We start from the raw sequence: 21951 nt of genomic DNA on the forward strand, positions 1-21951 counted from the left end.
AGCACTCTCTAGGTGTGGGTCCCCCCCAGGCTCAAGCTCCTGATTTTCTCATTTCTCTTTTTGGAAAACCTTATGTACTTTAAATTTACCCTCTTCCCTTGCTCTGTTCTCCTTGTGCTCTTAAAAGTATATTCTAATTGTGTTTTTTTTTGTTTACAAAAACAAGTAGAAAGCAGAGACATAAATTCATGTTATAATTTTTCTAGAAGGAATCTTCTTCACCAAGCAAGATACTGCTTATCCTACAATTAATTTTAATATTGTAGCAGGGAAGATTTTTTTCCTTTATGTTTTAATCTGGGGACAAGAACAAATCCAGTAATATAACGTCAACATTAATTTGAGGGGAGATGAAAAATGACTTAATAACACTGCAGCAGGATTAATATTGTACGATAGATCATGGAGCCATAAAACTCTTGACAAATTCATTTTTGTATCACTGTATATTCTTGCTAATAGGGCAGGGCATATCTGAAAGGCTGTTAATACCTTCCTGCACAAATGGTGATCAAATTGCACTGCAAGAGGATACATTTTGAAGGAGATGGGAGAAAGGAGAATTGTCCTCACACATTTGCTGCTTACATTTAAATACAACATAGAGAAAAATAAGGGCAGAGTGATTTCTAGCAGGAAGCTAACATTTACTTGAAGTCAAGTGGTACAATTCAGAAAATATGTTGATGGTTACCATGAAGTCTGCTTCCACTTCAAAACCCTGAAGCCCAGGAATTATTAGTGGAAAACAGATCACAAATGATACAAGACTGATTTTACCCAAAACAGCTATCTACACAAGATGCCCAAGCCAACAGATCAAATATGGGGAAACTAGTATAACACAAAAGAAGCAACCAGGTCATTAAATGAATTAACAAAAAGTAGCTATCAGATTTTTACACCAAAAATAATTACTGCTTCCAGTGCCAAGATAGACTAACAGAAAAAAAAATTTATCCTCTTGCCTGAAACAACCAAAAAAAGAAAAAGAAAAAAAAGAAACCTACATGATAACAGTATTCAAAATTCAACATCTGACAAAAAAAGGGGGAGAGGGCACCAATAACTCCTAAGACAGATGGGAAATAAAGGAGACAACAAGACCTATGACTGCCCCGGGCTTGGAAGAGGTCTCCAGGCCACAGAACATGGAAGGGAAAGTGAGAGGAAACTACGTAGTAGCATTAGCATCAAGGGCTCAGAAAGGACCTATGCATAGTTTAATGCTCCACTGTTGCCATCTTGAAATTCAAAAAAAATTCTGAACAATCAGCCGATGTTTTCACAGGCGGTCCTGCCCCCAGCAGATGCCCTGAGGTGAGGAAATTAGCCGAGAATTGGCTGAGATCAATGCAGCTAGAGTTCACAGGACACATTAACAGCATGTAGATTAGATCAGTACATGTATATTTTTAAAAAACTATCCAGGGTGCCTGGGTGGTTCAGTGGGTTGAGTGTCCAGCTCCTGGCTTCCACTCAGATCATGATCTCACAGTGTGGAATGGCCCCATGTTGGTCTCTGCTCTGAGTGTGAAGCCTGTTGGGATTCTCTCTCCCTCTCTGCCCATCCTGTGCTAGCAAGTGCATGTGCACACTCTCTGACTCTAAATAAATAAACTACCCAAGGCCAGGGGAAGAATCATCCAAAAGGATTAGGGGGAAAAGTACCTGTTAGGCACACAAGGCTGGGAATGGTGCCAAAGATCTGATGAAGAACACTCATATTTAGGGCAATGGGTAAAGTGCTCAAGAGGATCTTTTCTTGCAAGCAGAGAACTCTAGATTGAGCACCACTTCAGACCCATATTTTAAAAATGCTAAAAGCACAACTCCAAAAGACCAAATTGTTTCTAAAGAAGTTAACTGCATCCCGGGACAAAGCTCAAGAAGATTCGTAGGTAGACAAAAATATACAACATTCAACATGGTAAAGCTCACAGTATCTGGTATCCAAAGACTACCAGGTACACAAAGGTGTAGGAAAACACCAACTATAAGAGGACTGCTATGGTCATTCATATGTTGAAATCCTAATCCCTAAAAGGTGATGATATTAGTAAGAAAGGCCTTTGAGAGGCAATGAGATCATAAGAGTGGGGTCCTCATGAATGGGAATATTCTTATAAATAAAAGAGGTATCACAGAGCTAAGTAGCCCCTTCCTTCATGTGAGGGTACAATGAGATATCTATGATCCAGAAGAGAACTGTCATTTGGCCAAAATGGCACAATGATCTTAGATTTCCAACCTCCAGAACTGCAGAGAAATAAATCTCTCATTTATAAGCCACTCAGTCTGTGGCATTTTGTTATAGCAGCCTGGAAGGACTATGCCATCAACTACCAGAACTAACACAGATGTCAAAATTAGCAGATAAAGAACATTAAAACAACATAGCAGAATCTGTATTGCTGCTGAAGCAATAATTAGATGGAAAATTACAGCACTGAAAATGCTTATTAGAAAAGACCTTAAGTCAATAAACTTGGCTTCTATCTTAAAATACTAGAAATGAAGAACAAATTAAACTTAATATGCAGAAGGAGGAAGTAATAAAGATAGAAGTAGAGGTGCCTGGGTGGCTCAGCTGGTTAAGCATCTGACTCTTGATTTGGCTCAGGTCATGATCTCACATCTCCTGGGTCTGAGCCACAGTGGGCACTGTGCTGACAGCATGGAGCCTGCTTGGGATTCTCTCTCTCCCTCTCTACCCCTCCCCCATTCACTTGTGTGTGTGCTCTCTCAAAATAAATAAAGTTTAAAAAAATCTAACTGTATTTGTGGTTAAAAATCCTCCAACAGAGAAAATGCCAGGCATAGGTGACTTCATTGATGAATACCAAACATTTAAGTTAGAAATAATACCAATTCTAAGCAAACTGTTACAGACAACTACAGTGAAACGGATACTTCCCAACTCAGTCATTGAGGTCAGAATTTACTCTGATAATAAAACCAAACAAGGGCATTACAAAATAGGAAAACTATAGACTGATATCCACAATAAATATAGATGTAAAAATTCTAAATAAGATTTTATCAAAATGAATCCACATTATCCACTATAAGGATACTATATCATGAAGCAGGGCTTATCTCAAAATTGCAGGACAAGATTTGAAAACCATTCAATGTAATTAACTCACTAGATTAATCCCACATTAAACTAATAGAGAAAACCTTATGATCATCTCAATAAACAAAGAAAAAGCATTTTACAAAATCCAACATTTATTCTTGATAAAAACTCTTAGCAAACTAGAAACAAAAGAGAACTTGCTCAACCTAGTCAAGACTATAAAAATACCTAGAGCTAACCCCATACATACTTAATGGTGAAAGACTGCTTAGACTAGACACCCGCTCTCACCACTTCATCACTGTAGTGGAGGGTCTAGCCAGTACAATCAGACACGAAAAAGAAACAAAGGCATCCAGATTGGAGAGAAAGAAGTAAACTCCCTTTATTCATGGAAAACATGTTAAGTCTATGTAGAAAACCCAATGGAATCAATAATAAAGCTACTAAAATTAATGTTAAATAATTTACCAAGGTGACAGGATATAAAATTAATGTACAATCAGAAATTAGAAAAACTTTAAAAACTATTTATAACATCAAAAACATCAACTATTTAAGAGTAAATCTGGGGGAGCGGGCATGTCCGGGTGGCTCAATCGGTTGGGCATCTGACTTTGGCTCAGGTCATGATCTCAGAGTTCATGACTGGGAGCTCCATGTCAGGCTCTGTGCTGACAGCTCAGAGCCTCCATGGAGCCCTGCTTCGGATTCTGTGCCTCCCTTTCTCTCTGCCTCTCCCCTGCTTGCGCTGTCTCTCTCTCTCAAAAATAAATAGAACAGTAAAAAAAAAAAAAAAAAAAAAATCTGACAAAAGGTATGAAAGACCTATATAGTAAGAAATACACGCTATGACTAAGAGAAATTGAAATCTTAAATGAATGGAGAGAGACAGCTTGATCATAGATAAAAAGACAAGACTGTTAAAGTGTCAATTCTTTCCCCAAGAGTGGTACTGGCATAAGACAGAGAAACAGATTAATACAACCAAATATACAGTCCAGGGGGAGAAAATCCACACGTGTTAATAAACAACTGATTTTTGACAAAGGTCCAAAGGCAATGAAGTAGTAAAAGGTAAACGTTTTCAACTATTGGAAGAAAGGGTTGGGTAGGTGTGGTGGGGGAAAAGCCTGGATCCATACCTCATACTATAAATATTACCACAAAATAAATCATAGATCTAAATATAAAACCTAAAACTATAAAACTTTTGAATACAAAAAAAATTTAAATAATCTACAACAGAACAAATAAACAAACTTGAACTTCACTGAGATTTAAAACTTCTGCTCTTCAAAAGTCACTTTAAAAGAATGAAAATACAAGCCACACAGCAGTAGAAAATCTTTAAAACCATATATAAAAAGGACTTTTATCCAGAATACATAAAGAATTCTCAAAACTCAGTAATAATAAAATGAACAATCCCATTTAAAAATGAGCAAAAAATTTCAACAGTTCACCAAAGATACATGGATAGCAAATAAACACATGAAAAGATACTCAATGCCATGAGAGCAATGCAACTTATAACCACAATGAGATACCAAACACACCTATTAGAATGGTCAAAACTAAAGAGTAACCATACCAAGTGGTGGCAGGATATAAAGAACTAGTATCCCCATATACTGCTGCTGAGAGTATTAAACATTATAACCCCACTAGATAAGTTTGGCAGTTTCTTAAGTTAAACATAAACCTATATATGATCTACCCACCCCACTCCTAGGAATGCCCAAAAGAAAAGGAATAAAAGGAATATATGTCCATATAAAGTCTTTCACATCAATGTTTTCAGCAGCTTTATCTGTAATAGACAAAACCTAGGGGCACCTGGACTGGATGGCTCAGTTGGTTAAGCCCAACTCAGCTCAGGTCATTATCTTGCTGTTTGTGATTTGGAGCCCCATATCGGATTCTGTGCTGACAGCTTAGAGTCTGGAGCCTGCCTCAGATTCTGTGTGTGTGGCTCCCTCTTTGCCCTTCCCCTGCTCACACTCTGTTGTGTGTCTCTCTCTGAAAAATAAACAAACACCAAAAGAAAAAAAATTTTAAACCTAAAAACAACTGAAATTTTCATCAACAGATACATGGAGAGCTAACTTCGTTTTGTTTTTGTTTATTGTCAAGTTGGTTTCCATATAACACCCAGTGCTCATTCCAACAAGTGCCCTCCTTCATGCCCATCACCTCTTTTACCCTCTCCCCCAACCGCCTCAACCCTCAGTTTGTTCTCAGTATTCAAGAGTCTCTTATGGTTTGCCTCCCTACCTCTCCTTATCTATTTTTTCCCTTCCCCTTTCCCATGGTCCTCTGTTTAGTTTCTCCTGTTTCACGTATGAGTGAAAACATATGGTATCTGTCCTTCTCTGCCTGACTTATTTTGCTCAGCATAACACCCTTGAGTTCCACCCACATTGCTACAAATGGCTAGATTTCATTCTTTCTCATTGCCATGTATATATGAACCACATCTTGATCCATTCGTCAGTTGATGGACATTTAGGCTCTTTCCTTGATTTGGCTATTGTTGAGAGTGCTACTATGAACATTGGGGTACATGTGCCCCTATGCATCAGCACTCCTGTATCCCTTGGGTAAATTCCAATTGCTGGGTCTAGGGGAGTTCTATTGTTAATTTTTTGAGGAACCTCCACACTATTTTCCAGAGGGGCTATACCAGTTTACATTCCCACAAACAGTGTAGGAGGGTGTCCGTTTTTCCACATCCTCACCAGCATCTACAGTCTCCTGATTTGTTCATTTTAGCCACTCTGACCAGCGTGAGGCGGTATCTCAGTGTGGTTTTGATTTGTATTTCCCTGATGATGAGTAAAACTGAATAATGTTTCATGTGTCTGTTGGCCTGGATGGCTAACTTCTAATATATCCACACAACAGAATAGTATTTAGCAATCTGAAAGGAATGAACTGTTGACACAGACAACAGTACAGATAATTCTCAAAACAATTATGCTGAAAGAAGCCAGACCCACTCCCCAAAAGATTCTCCCCCCCAACTGCTTCTTGGCCTTTTGGTTAAGATTAAGTGAAGAACCCTTCCCCTGCCAAAAAAGCATATATCCTATGATTCCCTTTATATAAACTAATCTACTGTGACAGAAAGCAGATCAGTGGTTGCTTGAGATGAGGTGGGGATGGGAGTCTTAACGCGAGAGAAAACTTACTTGTGGATGACAAGTATGTTCACTATCTCAACCGTGGTGGTGGTTTCACAGGTATATACATATGTCAAACATACCTCAATCAAGTTTTTTAAATGTACAGTAAGCATATTTCAAAATATAAGCCATATAAACTAATTCAGGTCACCATCTTGCCTCCACTAATAACACTTTCTTCTTTCTTTCATTTCAGCATTTACAATACTACCAGTAAATGCACTTCTCAAAGTAGAATACTGTCCTTCAAAATTTCCCTCTAGTTTCTGCATTACGAGTAGGAGTGCATTTGTACTTAATGAAATGTTTTTAGTGAGTCCTTCCAGCAAGCTGATCTTCCTAGAGCCTACTTATCAGCAGTGGATTAACGTGAGGTATGCTTAGAGTAAGACTGCTTTGGGTTGAGACTCTACTGAAAGGCCAAATTAGCCTTCTCTTCCCAGTGACTGCTAAGAACCGCTCTTCTGAATCAGAACATTAACTTGAGGGAAATCATTATTTCTTTTTTTCTTCAAGTTTTTATTTAAATTCTACTTAGTTAACATACAGTGTAATATTAGTTTCAGGTGTAGAACTTAATGACTCATCACTTATATGCAACACGCAGAGAAATCATTATTTCTTTCTGTTACTTAATCTTCACAAAAATAGATTTCTTGCTTCTATAGTACAAGCAAGGAAACTGAGGCAGCTTATAATGAAGCAGATGGAAATGTGAAGAGATAGCTCACCAGTTCATGGCTAACTGGCCAGGTTCTTGAGGCAAGTATCCTTAACTTCATCTAATACGTTATCAAAACTTAGTAATTTTTTATACACTGAAATCTATTTTCTCACTGATTAACATAGTTTCATTCTCAACTGACCTTCAGTTGATGACCCAAATAACTTAAGGTCAAATGATAAACTTGAGAAGTGCTAGTTAGATGAACCTATCAACGACCATCTTGAAAAGCAATACTTTGGTAATATGAACAATTACTCCCAAATTTACCTACCTGCAAGAATGTTTAAAGCAAAGAATACTTGCAGGTGGAAAACTTTTCAAAGAAAATAAGTAATGAGGGCAAAAGTGAAAGTATTGAAAAGTAGGCAAAAGAAGAATTATTTGTTGTGAAAAGGCAAAAGCTGCTATTTCCACTTCTGAATCCAGCAGTTTTAGTAAAGCAAAAGTTTGTTACTTTCCTACCGATAGTAGGTAATAAACTCTCAAGTCACAACAACTGTTTGAGGCAGAAAACTAATCTGACCTATAACACAATATACTGACTCCTGCACTGCTCATCTAAGATTATAGTAAGTACTGTATTAAGTAGATGAGAAAGAACATTTCAGACTTCCCCAATGTAGAAACTGGGAACAGTGGAAGACAGTTCTTAATTTATTTCATGGAAAAATCAAGAAGCGTGACTCCAGGCAGTATTCAGGTCTTTAACTTCAAGAAAATTCCAGTGGGATCACTTTCTTTCAGATGCTCAAGCTTAGGCACCCTATATAATGCTCCAGAACTGTAGTAATACAAGGTATATCAGCAAAGAACTGTGCTGTCACATATGGCTATTTAAATTTAATAAAATGAAAAATGCAGTTCCTCAGTCACACTAGTCACATTTCAATTGTTCAATGACCACAGGTAGCTATCATACTGGACAGCACAGATATAGAACATTTCCACCATCACAGAGGTTTTTATTGAACAGCGCTACTCCAGATTGACCAAGTTTAGAGTAAAGATGATAGCTCTCTTTCATAAGCTCTTTCAGTCCTTTACTAATAAATGAGGCTCATCTTTTAAAAAATGGCATTTTCTTTTTTTTTTAATGTTTTATTTATTTCTAGGAGAGAGAGAGAGAGACAGCGTGAGCAGGGGAGGGTCAGAGAGAGAGGGAGTCACAGACTGAAGCAGGCTCCAGGCTCTGAGCTGGCAGTCAGCACAGAGCCCGACGCAGGGCTCGAACCCACGAACCGTGAGATCATGACCTAAGAAAAAGTCGGCCACTTAACCAACTAAGCCACCCAGGCGCCCCTAAAAAATGGCATTTTCGTTTAAAAAACACAGTTTTACGAATCCAAGCTTTTTAAAGTCCAAAAAGCCACCCATGGAATGAAATTAATTTTAGAAACCATCCACCTAAAGTGCAGCACAGTTTTTTTTTTTTAATCCTATAATTCCTTTACCTTGGGTATATTTAACTATTTGCAAAGTGCCATCCATAATCTATAGCACTCAAAGTTGTTCTGACCCTCTGGAACATCCAAAGGCTGACAGGGAAGAATATCATGATAATTTTACCAAATCAGCAACTCAAGAACTGAAGAAAAGTAGTCAAACAATTAAAAGCCATGAATACAATGATAGAAGATCTAATGACTTTGACAGATGAACTCAGGGAAGTGAAGTACCAACAAAACTCAGTAAGTGCAAGGTTTTTTCAAAAACTTCAAAATATCCACTTTATCAGTGGATATTAATGTTGGTAAACCGCATGAATAATTCAGGTCTATTTTCATTTAAAAGGAATCTTCAGTGAAGCCACTACATTATTGACTTCACCGCACCTGTCTTCCTGCTTACTACTAACAAAACTACTCTGTCCCAAGTTAGTGAAGATGAATATTACCTATTGCTCACCTACCACTTTTACTTAAGTCCCATCTGCCAAAATAAAATCTTGCCCCAAATGTCATATATAATTTAATAAGGTAAAAACCTTACAAAGGGAAGAGAGGGCACAACAGACAGCACCTGGTCCCAACTAGTCATCCACTAATAACATAATCCCATTCAAATAAAATAACAGCTGCTGTGGCCCTAACCATTATTCTTTGATGTTTCGAATCATACTTTCTAAGTCCTAATTCTTTATGGATCTTCAAAATGATCATCCTCCCAATTCCATATAACTGCAAGAATCCAAAAAATACTAGGCAAACACATCTGTTATTCTAACAACATATTTAACGTACATCAGACATCTAGGTATATAAATTTTCATTAGAAGAATCATCATTTATTTCTGAAGCCTTCCTGAGGCAAGTATAGACTCTGGCTGACAAAAGACTGGTTTGAAGAACTGATGCTCTAAGAGTGAGGCTAACATGTTGAACCCAGCTTTATGTGGGTCTTCTGTATTTAAGAAAGAAAGAAAAAAAAAAGGTGCTGCATTGAGTGAGGTGTAACAACAGGTCCTATAAAGCCTCGTAGATTGCTAACAGGTTAAAAAATAGAAGAGAAGTTGTTTAAACTAAGGGAAAGAAGCAGGAGAATTACTTAATTCAGATGGCTCTGGTCTTCCACTTTTTTCCCTCCACCCACCCCCCTCAGGCACCCAGAATCCATGCGGCAAAGCCACTATTTTAATAAGGACAAGAAATATCAGCTAGAGGAAACTGATACAAATGCAATAGGAAACCCTCACTTCTGCTATTAAGTCGGAGGGAAAATAATGGAAATATGGAAAGCAAATGCTATTCATTCAGGAAGAAGCCTTAAGTAAATCTTAGAAATAAGCACAAGGCTGCCGACTAGAAAGATCAAAAATAGATTTAGCCATTTTTGAAGAGCTTGGCAACATGAGGAAGTGTGCCCAAAAACTTCACCCAGGCACCAACAACAAATTTAGAATGTGTTTATCATGTTATTCAGAAGGCAGTCAAATCAACAAGTATCAAAAGCAAAAATTTAATCTCAACTCAATTAGTGACGCCCTTGGCCAGCCCAGAACTGATTCCCTCACAAAGATACACAGAACAGCATCTCATTCATTTACAACATGTGCTTGCGTGTGTACAAGAGTGGGCTGTATATTAATTACAGTACTAGGGGCTGGGCCACAGGATGGCTTAGAAAAAGTCAAATAACCTAAGGCCTACATTATGGGTTCAACTAACAAAGACTGCAAAAATGTTCTGTGCTATGTAAAGTATTTGATAGTGAGAGTAAAGACTAAAATTGTACTGAAATAAAAGCTAAAAGATATTCCTGATGCAGACTGGATGTCATCACTCAGATCTCTGGGAACAAAACACCTTTATCAAAATCACGAACCACATCCCCAATCCAAATTTTCAATGCAGATCATCAAAGAAAGACTGAAGAGGAATGAATGAGAGTCCTTAGACCAACGCATATTTAATCTTTTTTTAATCAGTGGTCATTTCCATTCCAACTATCCTGATATCTGAGTCAAGATCTTAGACCTTCTGGTCCTGTGAGACAGGAAAGCTGAAGGGACCCCATTTTCCTTTGACTCCTTTTTCTGCTTCTATTCTTGCTAGGACCTGCATGCCTTCCAGCACAACAGATAACATTCAAGGAGTGTCGGAGTGAAGTCATCATGAGTATTTTTCAAGACCACTGACTCAAGACAGCTTGATGTGCAGACCCCTAGCTCGAGGGCGTAAGCGGCTAACGGAGGACACCTGAGCACTCCTCCTCGTTTTGACCACATCCTGGATGCCTGAGAGGACAAGAACACTAGACCACCAACCTCAGACCCCAAGCAAAGAAGAGACTCATTCTCCATTTTCTTTCTGAGCCTCCTAGATGGCTTTGTCTGTATCTGTGTGTGATTTACATCTTGTGCAAAGCCAAGGGCCCTCTTGGCTGGTCCTGTGGGATTACCTCCAGGCCCTCAGACTTGACCTGCCTGATTCACTTGTCCTCAATGCTGGGGCACTACATAACACTTGCCATAGAACCAAATTCTAAGTCACTGTCATCAGCTCCTCTGACCTCTCAGTACATCATAAGAAATTGCCTGGAACCTTGGCAGCAAAATTTTTTTAGACCTTTAATTTTTACATGATTCCAAACTTCCAAAAACTCTAAGAATGACAGAACTACCACATACATTTTACCCAGATCCATAACTGCTAACATTTTCTTAGTATGGAAAATCCGACACATTTTTTTTTCCATTCCTGACCTATGTGTGTGTGTGTTTTTGTGTTTTTTTTTTTTTCTGGAAATGACCTTACATTCTACTAAGTACTGTTAACTTCTCTTATTTTAATAATACTAAATCAATTCAATAACCACATGGGATTTGATGGTTTCCTAAATATATGTACTGAGCAAGAATTTACTAAGCAAGGTTACTATCAGTTTTCCTCAAATATCCAGGGAATAACTCCCAAATTACTAAATTCAGATAGGGAACAGAGAAAAATTATAGATTAATCAGAGCAAATTTTAGCAACTACTAGACCAATCTACCCCCATGTCTTGAGTTATTCTGTGTAAGTTATTTATTAGTGATCATTACTGCATATTTGACTCACTAATATACCTTTCTCTTGCTTAAAACAAAATTCCAAATACCATACAGTTTATTTAACTGCACTGAAATACATCTTTAAGACCTTCAGGGGTAGGATTTCAAAATGTCCCTAAATTGCTAGATATCCTCTACGGTGTCTGAAGAACAGGGCTGGAATACATTTTCTTACCATTTAGTCTGATGAAAAATACAAGAAAGTACATAACACAAGAAATGAGCCTACTCTAGCGTAGTGTGCCACGGTACTCACTCACCGTCCCAGTTCTCACTGTTAAAAGACTTAAAACCTCCCTCTCAGTAACTGCTAGCTGTCCTTCCTGCTTATTGTTCCCACAGAACAGACTGTCACCCCTGCGCCCACATTAATGCCCAGCTTCATGCCTCCTACTGATCCTCTGTCAGACAGTCTGCCTTACCCTTCCAAGGAGGAGTCTGCATCTAGTTTGCCCCAACCCAAGTCTCCATCCTGTTGGGCTTGGTGAATAAATACATAACATCCGGCCCATGGTTAGGCCTAGCCCAATTAGTCCCTTCAGAGAAGATTCTTTTTTTCCATCCATTCGAAACTCTCTTGCTTACCCAGGAACCTACCTCATTCTACATCCTCTGCATAACAGTAAAATTTGTTTTTCTTTTCAATCTCTAATGAGAATTCCAGAGACAGCCCATTAAGCCCCAATTTCTTGTCAAAGGAACAATTCTAGTTCTCTGATAATCTGCAGAATACAAATTACTAACCCAGGCTGATGACAGGAAATGTTATTTTTCAGCTCTAACACTGAATTCCTCCCAATTAGATATTTTTGTTGGGCTCTCCTGCTAGCAGGACAATCGTTTCAGGGAACACTTAATGCTGCAGTTTATGAACAGCAGCAAAAACACGAAAATAAGAGGACTGAGATAGTGTAATACGTTCATTAAAAAATTCACTTGGGAGGCCACGTTGAAGAATAGTATCCTACATTGGGAGACAGAAAGTGGAGACTGACTGGAATGGAAGTCAGTGCCCAAAAAGGAAAAGCAGGGCATCCATTCAACAGAGGAGGTAGTGATAGTAAGATGGGAGACTGGTAACATATAGACGGATTAATCACTTAGTAAATACATTAAGGACAATGAAAGCCAAGTTCTCACAATCACAATAAGAGAAGAGCTCTAGAAAATAAGAAAATTAGAATGAATCCTGTAGTATTAGACTGGAATTGAGTTTAATATTAATTCTTGATTTTCAATGTATTTAAAGATATAATAAATAGAGGTAAATGTGTATGTATCCACTAAGAAAATCTAGGAGCAACAACATTCCAAAAGCAATAAACACATTAATGACCCATATCTTGTCTTCTAAATACTATTTTCCACTAAAAAGTGGAGAACTAAAAGTTCCTTGGAGAAATGACTGACTGATTCCAGGATTGGAGCAAGGAGATACAAAATGAGCCTGGAACATCTTGTGCCAGAAAGCAAGAAAAATCTCAAGAGTATTATGTCAAGGGATGTGTCAAAAAAGACACAGAAATCAACCTGAAGATGCTCTCAATGGCTAAATCTGGAACAATCTGGCCATCAAAATACATAATAGTAGTAATAGATTACAACCAACTGAATAAAATAGGAACTATGAGTCCATACAGATACAAATTTAATGAATAATAGTGTCACAGAGATGGAATACTTACACAGTTGTAAAACACTTTCTTACAAAACATTAATTACGAAAGTGAGAAGAGTAAGTAACTTTACAGTAATAAAGCTTAACAGACAACACCTCAATAAAATCATCAAAGTGGTCATCATTAGTAATGGGTCAAACTGAAATTGTTGAACAAATTGTTGACAGGGTATAATGAGAACGTCACTTATGTGATACTCCTCTAAACGTAACATAACCCCAATCAGGAGGAAACAACATAAAACCAAATCAAGAGACATTATACTAAATAACTCCCTTATAATCTCTAATAGTGCCAAGTTCACAAAAGTCAAGAAAAGACTGAGGAACTGTTTCAGAAGGAAATACAGAAAATCATGGGGATTTATGCTATACGAGACATCAATGGGATAACTGGCAAACTTGAATGAAGTCTGAGGATTAGAGAATAGCAATGTATCAAAATGTTATTGTTTTCAGAAAACAAACACTAAAATATTTGGAACCGATGGAGCCTCAGGTTAGCAACTTACATTCAAATGGTTTTTGAAAAAAAAAAAAGTTATAACTTTCTCATAAGGTGAAAAAAAAACAAAACTTACTGCGGGGACTGGCAAATCTAGTTTCAAAATCAGGTTCAGCCACTTACAAACTAAACAGCTTTACACAAGCTGCTTAATCTCTGTAAGCCGTGTTTGCTCATTTTAAAATGGGAATGGGGGGGCCTGAGTGGCTCAGTCAGTGAGGTATTCGACTCTTGGTTTCAGCTTAGGTCATGATCTCGCAGCTTCATGGGTTTGAGCCCCACATTGGGTTCTGTATTGGCAGCACAGAGCTTGCTTGGGATTCTCTCTCCCTCTCTGCCCCTCCCCCACTCATGTTGTTTCTCAAAATAAACTTAAATAAATAATAAACAAATAAATAAATAAACTAGGGGGATCAAGCTCTATAATCTGTGGTGTGAATTAGGTGAGATATGTTTATAAAACACCATTAGCACAATGCCTGGCACTTAGCATGTGCTCACTGATAATTATACTTTCTCTGAAGATGAAATCTGATAATGCTTGGTTCCCCCTAAAATACTTGAAAGAGAATCCCATTCTGGCTGCATCGAGCATTCTGCAGACTTTTGGTTGTCAACCACAATTACTATTTGTAAAACCTGCTGCTTGCAATTCCGTATCACAGATACTTGCTCTGTTACTGCTTTTGCATAGAGGGAAAACACAAATGCCAGGCTCCTCTACAGTTCCCCATTTGTGTGTACACACACACACGCACGCACACACACAAACAGACTGATTTGAGGCTGTACTTTAGGAGATCCTTAAGTTATTATTCTGACCACACTGCCAATGACTATTTAACCTCAACCCACAAGGTACTGGTACTCAGCATTTATTCTCATCTACTTAGCAGAGCTGATTTGTCTAAGACTATGCATGCTTCTCTGGCCTTCTAAAAGTAGTGTTCTCTTACCTCTAAAGTGAAGAGAAACTAGAGAACTGCATAGTTGAAAGGCAAAGAGCAACAACTTCAACACCTGGGAAGGGACAGAATAACAATCCCAAGGAGGACATTCCAGAGGCTTCAGACATCCCTCATACATTGTCCAGGTCAAGAAATGGGTTTGAACTGCTGGCTACTAAATGTTCATCTGTTTTGTTCCCACCTACATGTTAGTGCACACATACTCTGCCTTCTAGGAGACTGCCCATACACACTAAGACAGCACTACTCAAAGTACAGCCCGTGGACCAGTGATACTCTGCGAAGTATTAATGACCTATGAGATCAGCAGCAATATTAAGGGTAAGAATTTTAAAAAGTTTATAGTAACTAGATGGAATAGTTTTCTAATAAATATAATTAAAAGCAGGACTTACAGGACACCTGGGTAGCTCAGTCGATTAAGCTTCCAACTCTTGGTTTCAGCTCAAGTCATGATCTCATGACTTTGTGGCTTCAAGCCCCACATACGGCTCTGTGCTGACTCTGTGGAACCTGCTTGGGACTATCTCTCTCCCTCATTCTCTCCGCCCACCACCCCCACCCTGCTTGTGCATTCTCCCTCTCAAAATAAACTTTTAAAAAAACAGACTTAGATTTTATGTCTTTACTGTTGATTTTTTTACCTAGTGATTCATTCTTATTGTATTTTACAAAAACCTGGATTGTAACAGGTTGAGGGGAAAGAACTGCTCTTTCACCACAGAGAGTTTAGACGGTAATACACTGAGATTTTCATATCCAAAGTTTGAACACAGTAAACTAACATTTATTAAGCACTTACTACATGTCAGAGACTGTTTGCTTTACACACAATACTTTATAAAAGGCTCACAGCAGCCAAGTCCTATCTCTACCCTCATTTTCCAGATGAGAAAACTAAAGTGCTGAGTACAACTTGGAACAACTTGCTTAAGTACCAGAATAAATAATGTATCTCACTTCTGAACGTAAGTCCTTAACTACTAAGCCACAGAGTATTGAGAAAATACAAAGTAGGAAAAGAAAATGGTCACCTTACTCAGAAATGATGGGAGAAAGAATTCTTGAATGCACAATGGACCAGTTGGCATTCGACGAACATGGGTATCTTGGCCTAGACTCCATCACATGTGAGAGAGAAAGTAACGCATTTTACCTGCCCCAAGAAATACAGTGGGTGGTCACAAGAACACCTATAATATAAAAGGGTTTGAATAACAGATGTGGGCCACTGTCAGAAACAAAAGCTGGCTGGCCATCTCTCTTAGGGGCTGCTCAGTCACTGATTTTATATATGCTTCTGCTTTCTTCTCTCTACCAGAGCTTCCTCTGCTTCAACCTGTGCATGGCCAAAGATGATCCAATCCAAGTTAACTGACCATCACCAGTTTAAAATTTCCCTTTGCATTTCTCAAAGGTTCACATTTCTCTGATGAGTCACATAGGTCAGAGGTTAAAGAATGGCTACCTCATGAATCAGGCACCCCTTCTAGTCACCCCTTCTAGTCCATGGTGGGCCAAATGACACAGAACCTGGGTGAATCCACTTACAGTAGCTAGGGGTGTGGAACTATAAAGTTCCTTATGTCTTCTACTATATTACCTAATCTTTGAAAAGATAGTAATCGTCTATAAGGCCTGAAGAAAGATTTAGACATAAGAGATCGTTTCATTTTGCAAGACTTGAGGAGGAAGATTAAAAAAGTTGTTTAAAAATAGAGGAATGGAACAGAATTACAACAGGAAAAAAATAAGATGAAGAGAGAAGTTTTTAAAAATTTTTTAAAATGTTTATTTATTTGGGGGCTGGGGAGGGTGGGGGACACACACAGGGGAGGGGCAGAGAGAGAGGGATATTGAATCTGAAGCAAGACTCCAGGCTCTGAGCTGTCAAAGCAGAGCCCGATATGGGACTCAAACCCATGAACTGTGAGATCATGACCTAAGTCAAGGTTGAACACTTAACCAACTGAGCCACCCAAGAGCTCAAGATGTAGAAGAAAGTTTAATATATGAAACAACAGTCCAAAACAAAACCAGTAGACAATTCTTCAACAAAAGTAGCATTAGTAATATAACAGACATCATAACTGAGATCCCAAAATAGTACTGGAAAGCAAGGAAAATGTGTGTGTGTGTATGTGTACTTTATATGGCTGTATTAATCCTGTTGCAGTATGGGATAGAGTACTATATCTAATAGAGAAATCCTGGATAGAAACATTTGACACCTAGATCAATAGAACAATGTTAAGTTCTAGGTTCAGAGGGAAATAAGCAGAAAAGTCCAAAAAAAAAAAAAATGACCGAAGAAGGCCTCCACATTCCACAGACTAGAAACCTTCACAGAAGCTTTTGTTATTGCTGGTGAAAACGAGGGGAAACCTAAGAACTAGAAAGCAGCAGTGACCTTAAATTTTAAAAAGAGGACGTAAGGGGGCTCTCAGGACAGATCATCATTTAACATGGAAATCAGTAAAAATTTCAATGAAAGTAGTTTCTATAGTTAAAATGCATAACAAATAAGTAAATGGCAGCCTTTTCTAAACTTCTCAATAATGGGAAGGTATGCACATCAGAAGGTACCTACAAGGTTCTGGGATGGTTGTCTGAGTATCAGCAGTGTGGTACACACAGAAAGGATGTAACTTATGGAGAGTGAATGCGCAGTTCCACGAAAGAGAGGAAGCTGCCATGCTCGGGCAAATGTCCTGATGGCCCTTTCCATCACTTCCACTGAGAGTGGAAGGTTGTGTACATATATGTGTGCTGGCAACAGAGATCTGGAACGTCTGTCACACTAAACATTTGACACGCAAGGGTGTAACACCTGGGGTTTCAAGGTTCACTACATATTATCAATTATTTTGCTAAGTATGAATTTGCACTGTGCTGTAGGACAGCTGTGCAGGCCGTTACCTGGCTCATCAGTAAATCTAAGCAGATCAGCTTAGTGTGGTTTTACAGTTTTTGTTTAACACAGGGTTTCAAATAATTCTCACATCTGGGGAAAGCAGGGTATCATCACCCACATACTATAGCTAAGAAATCAAAGAAAAGGATATATACTACATTGGTATCTTGATGGTTTCAGAACACATCTCCGCCAAGTTTCAAACTTTTTTGATGTTCATGCTTGATCTCACCAACTAGACTTTGAGAACAGAGACTATGTACACACTTCTCCCTAAAGTGATTAATGTAAAGCAATAAACATAGCAGATACTCAAGACAATTATCTTATGGATAAATGTAATTTATTTACTTATAGAACTTCTTTTCAAGTTTCAGACACCCAGGCTTTAACTGTTCTCTTTAGAAGGAAACAGTTCAAATTTAAATCAGAAGCCTAAAGAACTATTTCTACTTGGTCTCAATTTAATTCTGGGTCTGGAAGGTAAAATTTATCCCAATTTAATGGAAAGATTTTCAAAGTACAGAGAAAACCAGGAAGCAGCTGCAGAAAATGCTCATTTATATAAAGCAAGAACCACAAGACGACATCTTTTAGTAAGGCCTAACAGCATTCACATCAAATTCTTACAAAGTCAACTACTTATATATGACAAGTTCTGCAAAATCATTACCATTTCTATCGATAATGTGCACCTGTATTTTTCAAACTGACATGGTGAACACCACAGATAAAATACCACCACAACCAACAGAAAACACATGGTGTGTTAACTGCTCAAAACTATTTTTAAGTAAAAATTGGTTTTTAACATTGTGCATATAGCAATAGCAAGACAGAATTCACAGATTTGAAGCCATCTATAAGATTCCATGCTAACATTTCTATCTTGATGAGTCCAGCTAAATGTGTTTGCAGGAAACCATCAGTACTGTGGAGAAACTACACTAACACTGAAGCATTTTCTATTGCTGCACATTAATGTCACAAAGCTAGACTGAAGCTTGATTTATGGATCACTGTACTGTTAGGTGGTTTGTGGCATTATTTTGCTTACAAATGCAACACAAAAACAAAGATAGACCTGCATTTAAGACAGTTCCAATGAAATGGACTGCCAAGAACACCACCATACATTAGCACTCACTATCCCATTTTTTTTTTTAACATTTGTTTTTGAGAGAGAGGGAAAGAGAAAGCGCCTGAGGGGGGAGGGGGAAGAGAGAAGAGAGAGAGGGAGACCCTGAATCCAAGGCAGACCCCAGGTGCTGCACTATCAGAACAGAGCCCAATGCAGGGCTCGAACCCATGAACTATGAGATCATGACCTGAGATGAAGTCTGACACTTAACTGACTGAGCCACCCAGGCGCCCCTCACTATCCCACCTCTACTCACCATAGACAGCTCTCAAGCTCTTACTCAAGCAATACATTCAACACTACAAATGGGTCCTGAACCTAATGACTAGTGCTGAAACCTGTGGCAGGGTCTGGGCTCCTTTAGCCTCTTAACCATTTTTATAAATTAAGCTAAGACTCAGACTCCACTTTGCAGATACAATTAATAAGGGATTGCCATCTTAAAGCTTGGCAAAGACCTGAAGCAAACTTAGGAGAGAAATTTTACCCTAATTTAACCTCAGGAACCGGGAGATCATGACCTGAACCAAAATCAAGAGCCAGACACTTAACAAACCACGCCACCCAGGCGACCTGGAATTGATAAAATTTATCCAAAATTTTATTGTTAGAACCATGTCAGTTCAGTTTCTTCCTAAGTAAAAATCAAATCAAGTGCTCGGTATCTTGGATCAAATACTTAGCTTCCAAGATTAAGGAGTGATGACAGTGGTACAGCATTATAAAAATAACCTCCTTCACATAAAATGGCTTAGAGTAGTTCTAAAACAATTTTATTATTTTTATACTGAAAATTTATATGTCTAAATAGACATAAAGAATAAGGACAAGTATCAAAATACTTTATGGCTAATTTTCTGTCCATATTGATATTATAAATTCTTCTCTCTAGGGAAAAAAATTCAAAATTTAATTTTGCTTTCTATCACATTGATCTGGTCCAATCTTCCTATTTGATTTATCAAATTGATTTGTGTACAAGATTTCTGGACTAAATACAGAGAAGCAAATTATAGACTGTAAACACCCTATATGTCATATATATAGCATATCTGAGTTTTCTCCAAAGGCATATGAACAAATGATTCCACTAGGAATATTTACCTGTGCTGCTTTTCCTCATAATTTCAGTCTAGGTCAGCAATGCAGCTAACATATGAACGAAAATACAAGTTTCCTAGAATACATCACATTTCCTTGACAACTAGAAGGTAGAATACTACCACATTACTTAGGTAAAAACTAATCATCAACTCTTTTTTCATTATATTTGTTTTTTTCTCCCAGCTTTATTAAGGTCTAATTGACAAATGAGAAAATGTGCATGTTAAGGTGTTGTAACATGATGGTTTGATATATGTATATATTGTGAAGTGATTACCACAATGCAGCTAAATCACCTCACACAGTTACCATTTTTTGTATGTGGTAAGACATTTAAGATCTATTCTCTCAACAAATTAAATATACAGTATTATTAACTATAGACACCATACGGTACACTAGATCCCCAAAACTTATTTCTCTTATAACTGAAAGTTTGTACCCTTTGACCAATATCTCCTATTTCCTTCACTCCTCAACCACCTTGAGTTTGACTTTTTTATATTCTACATGTAACTGAAATCATACAGTATTTGCATTTCTCTGGCTTATTTCACTTAGCATAATGGCCTTTGGATTCATCTATGTTGTCACAAATGACAGGTTTCCTTCATTTTTTTGACTGAGTAAAATTCCTGTGGGGGGGGGGTTCTTTATCTGTTCACCCATTGACAGACCCTTAGGTTATTTCCATATCTTAGCTATTGTGAATACTACTACAATGAACATGGAAGTGCAGGCATCTCAGGTACTGATTTATGTTTTTTGGATACATACCCAGTACTGGAAATGCTGTATCATATGTAGTTCTATTTTAAATCTTTTGAGGAACCTCCTATCTTCCATTATTTAATTGTACAAATTGACATTCCCACCAACATGGTACAAGGATTCCTTTTCCTCCACATCTTCACCAACATTCATTTTATTCTTTTTGATAACAGCCAATCTGACAGGTATGAGGTGATATCTCATTATGATTTTGATTAGCACTGGCCTAACGATTAGTGATACTGAGCACCTTTTCATATACCTGTTGGCCATTTGTATGTTTTCTCTGGAAAAATGTTTACCTGTTTCTAAGTTTGGTTCTTTTTTGCTACTGGGTAATAGGAATTCTTTACATATTTTGGATATAACCACATTATCAGAGATATGGTTTGCAAATATGTTTTTTTTTTTTCATTTCATAGACTGCCTTTTACTGATGGTTTCTTTTGCTATGCAGTGCATTTTAGTTTAACATAGTCACACTAGTTTATTTTTGCTTTCACTGCCTGTGCTCTTAGTGTCATATCCAAAAAACCACTGCCAAGATCAATGTCTAGGAGTTTGTTCCCTATGTTTTCTTCTAGGAGTTGTGAAGTTTCAGGTCTTGTAATTAAGTCTGTATTCCATTCTGAGTTAATTTTTCTGTATGGTGTGAAATCTGCATATGGCTCTCCAATTTTACCAACATCATTTACTGAAGAGATTATCCTTTCCTTATTATATATTCTGTGCAAAGATTAGTTGACTGTATGTGGAGAGTTTATTTCTGAACACATTATTCTTTCCCTTTAGTCTATGTGGCTGTTTTTATGCTGTTACAATAGTGTTTTGATTATTACAGTTTTGTAATGTAGTCTGAAATCTACAAAATGTCCTGCTGTCCATAATTATCTGCTTCACTTGCTATTTTTCTATATGCTACATAGTTTCATGAAAGCTCTCAATAGCCAAAATATTAAGTATTTAGCCCTACTACTATGTTAAGTTTTTAAAGTGCTACATAAGGCGTAAGTGGCACCATCTCTATGTGCCACCTAGAGATCACAACACAAGACCTCAGTCATACCCAAAGAAAAATTAATTTATTGCTTTTGACTTTCTCTTCAATAAAGACAAATTATAGTCTGACGGAAGCATACAAAGTTTCTTCTTTCTGCTTTTCTAAGCCCCTCCTCCTTCAGGGCCTTTTAAAACGTTTGAGAGAATTTTGTCTGTGGTATGTTATACAACCAGAAGGACACCATAAAAAAGATCCATTCCCAAATAGCGTAAATCCTAGGACATGAAATGCTTTATCTTGGGTTGAAAAATGATGGGAGGCTAT

The 21951-nt window shown here is 37.7% G+C and overlaps 2 protein-coding genes across 2 annotated transcripts in view; one reads left to right on the forward strand and one right to left on the reverse strand.

Annotated features, from left to right (window-relative positions):
• ZFAND3 (zinc finger AN1-type containing 3) overlaps positions 1–21951 on the reverse strand; it is a 318409-nt gene that overhangs the window by 167382 nt on the left and 129076 nt on the right. The gene's annotated exons all lie outside the window — the stretch shown is intronic.
• LOC144223999 (alpha-endosulfine-like) overlaps positions 15773–21951 on the forward strand; it is a 17241-nt gene continuing 11062 nt past the window's right edge. The window contains exon 1 of the mRNA XM_077754813.1: positions 15773–15801. Coding sequence (XP_077610939.1) covers positions 15773–15801 — 29 coding nt within the window. The remainder of the gene's footprint in view (positions 15802–21951) is intronic.

Source organism: Crocuta crocuta, unplaced genomic scaffold, assembly GCF_008692635.1.
Source record: "Crocuta crocuta isolate KB4526 unplaced genomic scaffold, BGI_CrCroc_1.0 scaffold132, whole genome shotgun sequence".
Taxonomy (NCBI): Eukaryota; Metazoa; Chordata; class Mammalia; order Carnivora; family Hyaenidae; genus Crocuta; species Crocuta crocuta.